At 36.5% G+C, this 9,042-nt stretch overlaps 1 protein-coding gene across 1 annotated transcript in view; it reads right to left on the reverse strand.

Annotated features, from left to right (window-relative positions):
* LOC112154517 (disintegrin and metalloproteinase domain-containing protein 12) overlaps positions 1-9,042 on the reverse strand; it is a 106,732-nt gene that overhangs the window by 28,158 nt on the left and 69,532 nt on the right. The window contains exons 7-11 of the mRNA XM_024285519.2: positions 4,052-4,117; positions 3,603-3,674; positions 3,135-3,304; positions 1,873-1,958; positions 912-916 (exon numbers count right to left, since the gene is read on the reverse strand). Coding sequence (XP_024141287.1) covers positions 912-916; positions 1,873-1,958; positions 3,135-3,304; positions 3,603-3,674; positions 4,052-4,117 — 399 coding nt within the window. The remainder of the gene's footprint in view (positions 1-911; positions 917-1,872; positions 1,959-3,134; positions 3,305-3,602; positions 3,675-4,051; positions 4,118-9,042) is intronic.

The raw sequence follows: 9,042 nt of genomic DNA on the forward strand, positions 1-9,042 counted from the left end.
AGCAGTGAGCGAGTTAAATTACTTATATTTCTAAAAAACATTTTTTAGCATAAAAGACACCGCTCATTTGTGATCAAATGAGCCAAAACAACATGATCCAAGGCTATAGATATTGATGTTGAAGTTTGTTTTGTTGCAGAAACAATTTCAACAAATGAAGATAATAACACTTTAAAGATGGAAAATAATGAAAGTTAGTGGAGCTAAATTGTAGCTATTTACAGCACTTACCAGATAAGTATGATTTATAACAAGATGTATATTATCTCCACAAAACAATTTGATCTGAGCTCGTAGAGCGTCTTCTCTGCTCTGCATTTTTGCTTTGAAACATAATCAAAACGCGAGCTGTCACTTTCAGTTTGCTCTGTAAACTTTGATAGAACCAGATGTTCTGCACAATCCTTAAAGAAAGGAGGTTCCAGCCTCCAAAAAAAAATCAAAGAAAAGCTCTAACTGAGGATAACTGAGAGAAATCAGAGATAGACAGGATTAAGGAAAACACTGTAAAGTTGGAGTGACATGCTAAGTGAGAGCTGCTGCAGGCTGAGGATTTCCTGCAAGGTGTGTAAAACACGAGCACTTGAAGAGGCTGGATAAATAATGTAGGCCAAGGACCTATCAGCTCTTCATGGATGCAGAGGTGCGTGTTAGAGCACCTTGACTCTGGAATCTTCCGACATGGTCCATTATTCAGGAGCACTGCAAGCTCAGAGTAACCAACTGCTCTGCTGGGGGTTCAGCAATAATCAGCTGTCAGTTCAGCAACCCCACTAAGTCCAACTCTGACAGTATTTTTTTTCTTTTCTTCCAAAAATAACACAAATCCTCCACAATAATGCTTTTGTTCAAAATCAGAAGTCTAGAAACATGTACGATTTATCAGCTATTAAACACCGACTCAAATGGAAATGGTGTTTTTAACATGTTCTTGTGGCATTATTCTGATGATGGAGGAAAAAAAAAAGATTTAAGTTACATTATCGAGTATTTGTATTGAGTAATTGTTGTGAATCACAAAAAAATGCTTGAAGGTGTGATGTAGAAACTACGGCAAGCCACAAGCTCCCTGCTCCGCTCCATTCTGATACATCCACTTGCAGACAAATAGATCCATGTATGCTTGTGTTTTCCTCATAAGAGCTGGATCTGGCTCAAAACTGCTCCAGTATTTTAGTTCCACCGCTAATGTTAGCATGGGGTAAGCTAGCAGGAGAGAGTGTAAACAGATGGATGTCGGGAAGCAGGGGTGGACTTACTCCGTAGGAGCAGTCCTGTTCACAACTCAGAGGCAAATTTCTAATGAGCTACTCTGCAGAAACTAACAGAGATTATTTTGGTTTGGGCTAAAAACAGCAAAATTATAATTAAAAGACCACTTTGAGCGCAGATCAAAAGTTGATAGATCTACTTTAATTAAGACAGGCTGGGGAGCAGTCAGAAAGACTGCATGTCTGAGTGATAAAACGATTTATGCTAATCCGACTTGATTTAGGATTAAATTGGGGTGTAAATCCTGTGTTTTCAGTCTGGCACCTTGAGTTGGTGAATTTGAGCAATTCTGCACCAGACTAAACAAAGTCAAGCACCGACATGCAAGCTGTCAAAGTGATTTATCCGAACCAACTGAAGGGAGCTAAAGATCCCCTACGCTTTGCAATTGTAGAAAACAAACCCCCAAAATTTCTGTGTGTTTGTCTGTCAATACAGCTTAGTGTGAGGTCCACAATTGATCGCGTTAGTTGGGAAAACGATCTGATTTGGAAAGAAAACACAAAAAAAGGACAGGACAAACCAAAAGTCAATAGAGAGAAAAGCACCTTTTCTTCAGGATGAACTCTAAACACTGATATTTGATTTTATTTCAACATACCATGACGATTCCTCCCGACTGCTCTGCTGTGCACATGCTCATGATGGGTGCCATTCCAATGGTAGTGCCCTGAAAATACACCCCACTACAACAGAGAACACAGCAGTTACTACATCATCCAAGTACAGAAAACTTCCATTTAAAAATTCAAATACTAATAAAATTCTTCAAAAACTGCAATGAAGCAACATCTGCCATTTTTTTTCTTTACATGGAGTCACAACAGGAAGTGCTATGATTTAGGGAGAAAACAAAACTTCACAGGTCAGAGGTGAATTCTCAAAGCACAAATTCTTTCAGGACGGTGAACTTCAAGGAATTTGGTCACCCTGGAAGGAAACTTCATTTATCACCTCAGGAAACACATTTTTGTGACTTTAATTGTTTTCTTGAATTAAATTAGTTTATATTTTTAGAGAAAAATGCATGTAAAGTTTATAGTTAGGGGTTTGACTGGAATATCAATGAGGTTTGTTACATCCTTCCTCTATGGAACAACTGGAGTGTCCTTGGAAGAGATTCAATTAAAATGAATTTTCAGACATGAAAGGAAATGATAGATTACCAGTACAAACATGGTTAGATTATTCCTGGTTTTACCACTAAAGTGCCATTAAAAAAATAAAAGGAAAATATTATTTCACAAATAGTTTTAAACAAAAAAAAAGGGGACCTGAGTTGACTCCATAAATTACCTAAATTAAATATCTATTAATAACCTTAAAGGGTAACCAAACCCTAAATCAACTTCTTTTGTCTGTTGACCTCTGGGGCTTTAAAAGTGCTGTTTGTTGGTTAATGCCAAATTTTTGACAAATTAAAATGTTGTTTAATTCCTGAAAATATAGGCATCCTCCAACTGTCCTGTTTGGTTACCCTTTAAAGATACTTATATCATTTTACTTTTTTTTTAAATTTCAGTCACATTTTACTAATAATTTAGATGCTATTTATATCAATCATTCAAAAAACAATTACAAACTGCTTTTTCTTACTGATTCTTGAGTTTCGTAATCCACATTTTAATTTCACGTTGATTGCTCATTATAGCTAATATTAAAAAGACGCTTCTTTTGCTTCATAATTTTCTTCTATTTTTGCTATAAAATATAAAAAAGGTGCAGTTGCTAAAAATATATCAACTGGAGCTTCAGAAAGGTCACCTTCCAGAAAAAAACACATCTACTTTTATTGTGTAATATTGATCATTCTGGGAGAAAATACATATTTAATATGTGTTTTTACAATATTTTACATCCACCTAATCAGCTGGGCGTTGTCGTGTGGCTTCAGCGGCAGCAGCTTGACTTTCCTCCAGTCCAGAAACTCGTGTAAGGTGGTGAAGGGGTCTTGGGTAATGGGACATTTGTCGACGTCGCTCCACACTTCCAGCCCCACTAGTGCCACTCGAATGTTCAAAGCTCTGTAAAACTAAGAGGTGGCAGGACAACGTCATGTGACTTCTTTACCCTCTTCGTCTGCTGAAAATTAAATCGATTAAACTGTAGCTTAAAAAAATGATACGTAAAGCCCCTGAATGCAAAACTGTCCCACATGATCTTTTGAACCGGCCTCTTCACAACACGTCTCAGCAGAGTCCTGCAATTGATCCTCCTTTTATAATCCAATCAGCCTTTGCTCCCAGGTTGGATAATTCTGACTAGGCTTGATGTGACCTCTGATAAATCACATTTCAACCCCGCATTAGTCTGTCTCATTCAATGGTTACCTTGTCTACGTAATTTGCAATCTCAGCCAGTCGCTGCTTGACCTTCTCCATGTCTTTGCCTTGCTTCTGGAACTGAACACAAGAAGACAGAAGAAATAGGAAGTAAAAAAAGGAGATTCATGCAATAAAATGTTGGTAATCCTCATGGAATTAATCAGAAACCATCTTTGTGACACTTCTAAAACCATCAGATATTAACCCATCCTCTGTTCTAAAGTCTAAGAAGATCATTCAGAGCACACACTGGGTCTCAACTGGTCCTCTCATATATGCAAACGGATGTAGATGAAGCTGGAGAGGGGGAGCAGACGAAGGGAGACATCTGAGGTGACACGAGTGGAGCCGCTTTATCTGCATCTCATGGGGAAAGGGCAATTTACCACAAAACCTCAGAGGCTGTTTCCTGTGGGATCCAGCCGAAAGGTTGAGCGCCCGTGACCCCTGCTCACCTCTCTGTTGTCGGCCACAATGATGAGCTCCACATACTTGGTTGTTGCCTGGACGTCCCGTTTGAACTGTTACGTAAGAGATGAGAAGAAAAAAAAAAGTTGAAAATCAAAAGAGGGAGGATTTGTCAAAATAAAATACACAGATTTTTGCTGGAATTGTCAAAATAAAAGCCTTTGAGAAACTTTTACCATTTTTATTTTACAAATACAAAACATGGGGAAAGAAAATGAGAGATTTGATTTAAAAAAGCTTCAATTTAATACATTTTTCTGGACATTTTGTAGCAGTTTATTCACATTTCCCCAAATTTAATGACGTATATTATGAATATTTATCTATTTATGCAATGCAACCTATAGCTCATTAACATTAAATCTTAAAAATATTATAAATGATATGCATAACGAAAAATTACACTTAAAAATGAGCTAAAGTGTAAGCTTTTAAAAGTGTTATTGATAAACCGTTTCAGGACATCTAAGATGCATCCTTGCTGAGTTAGGCTGCAACTTACTTTTACAACAGACTGCGTTACCTGTAAAAAGCACAAAAGTTGTCCCCCCCTCCACCCCAATCATACTGACTTGCAGATTGAACCCCATCCTGCTGGCTAAGGGCTCTATCTTCACACCATGACACTCTTTGAGCCTCTTCATCCTCGCTGCCCTGGCAGCTCTTTACTTCTATCTGTCACCTTCAAAGATAAGCCATGATGGGCGGCCCTGCTCTAAATGCAGACCATGGTGATTACCAAGTGTAGAAGTAAGCCAGTAAGGAGGGAGGCACACAGAAAATTAAACTCAAGGAAAGAAAAAGAAAGGAGGAGTGGAGTTAAAAGGATGAGCAATGGGGATGGAGGGACGTAGCGATAAGGGCATGCAAACAAAGATTCAATAGTACGGTATATTTTTAATTCAGTGCTGCTCTTTAATATAAGTTGCAGTTTGTCAATCATGGAAAACCAATTATGCATAAAAATTCTCTAAGACTTAAAGGAAGATTATTTTCTTTAAAAGTCAAAATAAGAAAAAAAAATCATTTTTCAAGCAGGTAAGTATTACTTTCTGTTTTCTAGGACATAAATTGTAAAATAAATTAATAATAAAAAAGAAATGCAACCATGCTGGAAATATGAATAATTTAGAAATCATGTTGGCAACCCGTGATGTCCTTTACATAGATTCCCAAGTCATTAAAGTACAGAAACTTTATTGCTGAGGCCCTAAATCTCCCTAAATATCAATTATATAAAGTCCTCACATCTTGGACACACCCTATTTTTCATGTACAAAAAAAAAAAAAATCTACATGAAGTCGTGTTGAATTAGTTTCCTGACAGCAGAGCATTACATTCTTCTAGTCGACTCTTCTTTATCTGACTATCACTATCAAAGCAGTCTGCAAACACTCGCCTTTATCTTTAAACCCTCAAGCAGGGCACAGCCGAGCTTATCAACACGCCAGCACACACCTAAGCCACCCACTGTAACATGCTGAGGTGAGCTGTGTAATGTCAAGTAGAACAAATCTGACTTTAAAGTCACATTTCTAGTTTGCCTTTTTTCTTTTTCCCAATTTCCTGCCTTTTTATTTTTGCATTTTATGATGATTTCTCATTTTTTAAATTAACTTTATTGTCCACTAAAAAAGTTCACGACACAAATATAACTTCAATTAGAACATTTATGACTTTAAAAGTCAATTTTTTTGTTTGCTTCCTTTATTTTTTCATTCCATCTATCAACTCTCTTTTTATTTGCCTTAACAAATCTCCAGTCTCCAGCTTGTCCAGGAAACAATGAAAGGGCAGACATCACACTGACTACGGCTCAAATGTAGAATTGATTTTAAAAATCTTAGTTTTAATGCCCTCAAAGGACAAGCTTCCAATCATAATTCTGATCTGCTGACTCTATTCCTCTAATCTATCTCTATGGTCCTTGGATCAAAAATCCTAAAAGTCCTGAGAACCAAATTTAAGACTCGTGGAGACCTGTCCTTTGAAGCTATAGCCCTGGAATGCCCTCCGTATGGCTGAATCTGTTCATTCTATTAAAAAACTTAAGACATTATTATTCAGATAGGTTTTTAGCTAACTATTGCTTGTAAGTGCCTTTAACTTGTTTTAACTTTTATTCTATTTTATTTATGATGTTTAACGTTTTTTTTTTTATTTTTTTATTTTATAAAGTGTGTATTACCTTTTAATCATGCCTTGTAAAGGACTTTGTGGTATTTAACTGTTAAGCGTGTCCTTCTTCTTCAATTTCCTGTTTTAATTCACATTTTAGATAATTTCTGAATTTTAAATTAACTTTATTGTCCACTAAAAAGTTTACAGGACTTAAATAATATGCTAAGGTGAGCTGTGTAATGTCACGTAGAACAGATGTGGCTTTTAATGTGAAATTTCTAGTTTACCTGCTCTCAATTTTCCAAATGTCCTGCTTTTTTTACATTTTGAGATAATTTTTCCATTTTTGTTTAACTTTATTGTCCACTTTAAAGCTTACAGCAGAAATATAACATGCTGCGCTGAGCTGTGTAATGTCAAGTAGAACAAATCTGAGTTTAGAGTTACATTTTTTGTTTGCCTTCCTTATTTTTATTATTATTATTTTTAATAATTTTTGCCTTTTTTACATTTTAAGGAAAGTTCTCAATTTTTATTTAACTTTATCGTCCATTAAAAATTTCAGGACAAGTATAACATGCTGAGGTGAGCTGTGTGATGTCAAGTACAACAATTATGACTTAATTTTTTTTTTTTTTTTTAACATTTTTAGATAGTCTCTCAATTTTTATTTAACTTTATTGTCCACTAAAACGTTTACGGCACTAGTATAACATGCAGTGGTGAGTTGTGTAATGTCAAGTAGAACATAGGAACTTTCTTTTATTCATATTGTTTCTGTGGGAGTTACGACTTAGTTGCTATTTTCTAATTTTTGGAACCTTCTTACGACTTGATAAAAATATCCGTCCTCTGCTCAGCATGTTTCCACACAACCTAATGATTTATGTGGAGGAGTAATAACATCACAGGTTACTACTTATAGCTTGAAAAGCTACTTGAAGCTACATAACGTAACTCCTAAAGGCATGTTTCTCAAAGTAACATCAGTAAAAGTAACAATCCGTTATAGTTTTAAAGAGAATTCATCATATAGCTTCATGGTCATCACAACACACAGTTAGCTTCTTTTTCACACCAAAAAAATCTCTGCTGCTGTTTGTACCACTAAAACCCCTCATCTTTGCTTACGTCTGCCTATCATCACAGCTAAGATAGGGATCACTGGAGTTTATGGTCTCCACTTTATGAGTGCTCATTGTCTCGTAAAGCCCCGTCGCCTCCGAGACTGGAGCATCCCCGGGGCGATGGCCGAGGTGGCTTATCCTCAAGCTCGGAAAGGTCAGGAGGAGCCGAGGGAAGGGAGTGCGATGGGTTTCTTCCAAGAAAGCAGTTTAATTCTGGATGGACAGATTCTGCTCCAGGCCTGATGGATTTATTCAGTCTGATGTAACTCCAGGAGCAAAAGCTGCCGTTCACATACTTACCTCAGGCGTTAACAACCAACACTCATATACTCCAGGGCGCTAATGGAGACATATATAATGGAGGGAAGGAGTGAATATTTAACAAGTAATAGCCTCTAAAGTATATAGCTGACCACTTACCTATATCTACTTTTATAATCTTTGGAAAAAAGGGTTTTCTTCTTTTCCCCCCACATTTAGTGGTATATTCAACAATTTTACCGAAGGGAATTGGCCAAGTTGAGACATCATTTTCCGTCTTTACGTCCAATTCAAAGCAGGGTGCGATTAAAATATCAGCTTAAGGATTTGAATGGAAGATGCAGAGAAATGCTTCTTTTCTATAAAAAAAATAATTAGAAACTATACCTGAAGTGAAAATAAAGAGTTTTTGCCGCTCATTTACCGAACAGAAGGAGCGGAATAAAACCTCTCCTTTGTAAGGATGAAAGCTAGCGTGAAATGAGCGTGTTCCAATAATTCTTTGTCAAAATTGCAGATAACGTTGAATGAGAGAGAGCTGAAGAGGGGACTGAGCTTTACAGAGAAGCACCATCATGGCAATTTCATCTTATCATGTAAAAAGCATGAATGTGAACACTGGTAGGACAACAAAGAACCATTCTCCGTCGTTGCATTGGTTCATTTAGGCAATACAATGCGCCGTTTTCTTTTAGTGCAGCAGAACGTCTGAAGCTTGAGTTGTTTCAAGCGGTGAGAAATGTACCTGTAGCCAAATGTTAGGAACTGTCATTTAGATAATTCACATCGGAATTCCTGCTTGGTTCTCTAAACTGAAAGTACATTGTTTTCCGCACTATAAGGTGCACCTAAAAACTATATTTTATTTTTTTTTAAAGATGGAGTACCTTATAATCTGGAGCACCAGATTTGGTTTATTTCTAAGTGTGTTTACCAATAAGTACACAGCATTCTGTCAAAATGTCATCCTTTTTTTTTGTACAAGTTGCAAACAAGGTTGGGTGTTATTGTAATTATGCTAACGTGGCTAACGTGTAGCATTGTTGGATTATGTTTTTTTTAACGTGCTACTAACAAGGGTGGTAGTTAACATAGTCATAGTAACGTGTTTTAGCTGTGTCAGTCTGGTTTTACATGTTGATAACAAAGTAATTGTGAACATGCTAACACGGCTAACGTGTAGCGGTGTCGTGTTACTAACAAGGTTGGGGCTATGTCCGAATTTTTTAACTACTCACTACATAGTGCACTATATAGTGTGTTTGCCATTTTGTAGTGCTGTCTGAATCCACAATTCTAAAATTAGGTGCCCTAGTGATTTCCCAGAAGTCTCTGCAAAAAACCAGTGCTCATTAAATGCTCACTATAATGGCAAATTTAGACCAAAATGCATTTCGTTTGGACAATTTTTGCAAAAAAAATTTGATTTAAATGTATTTTTTTTTAAATAAAGCATCCACATTTTCAT

The sequence above is a fragment of the Oryzias melastigma genome, linkage group LG19 (genome assembly GCF_002922805.2).
Source record: "Oryzias melastigma strain HK-1 linkage group LG19, ASM292280v2, whole genome shotgun sequence".
In the NCBI taxonomy this organism is placed as follows: Eukaryota; Metazoa; Chordata; class Actinopteri; order Beloniformes; family Adrianichthyidae; genus Oryzias; species Oryzias melastigma.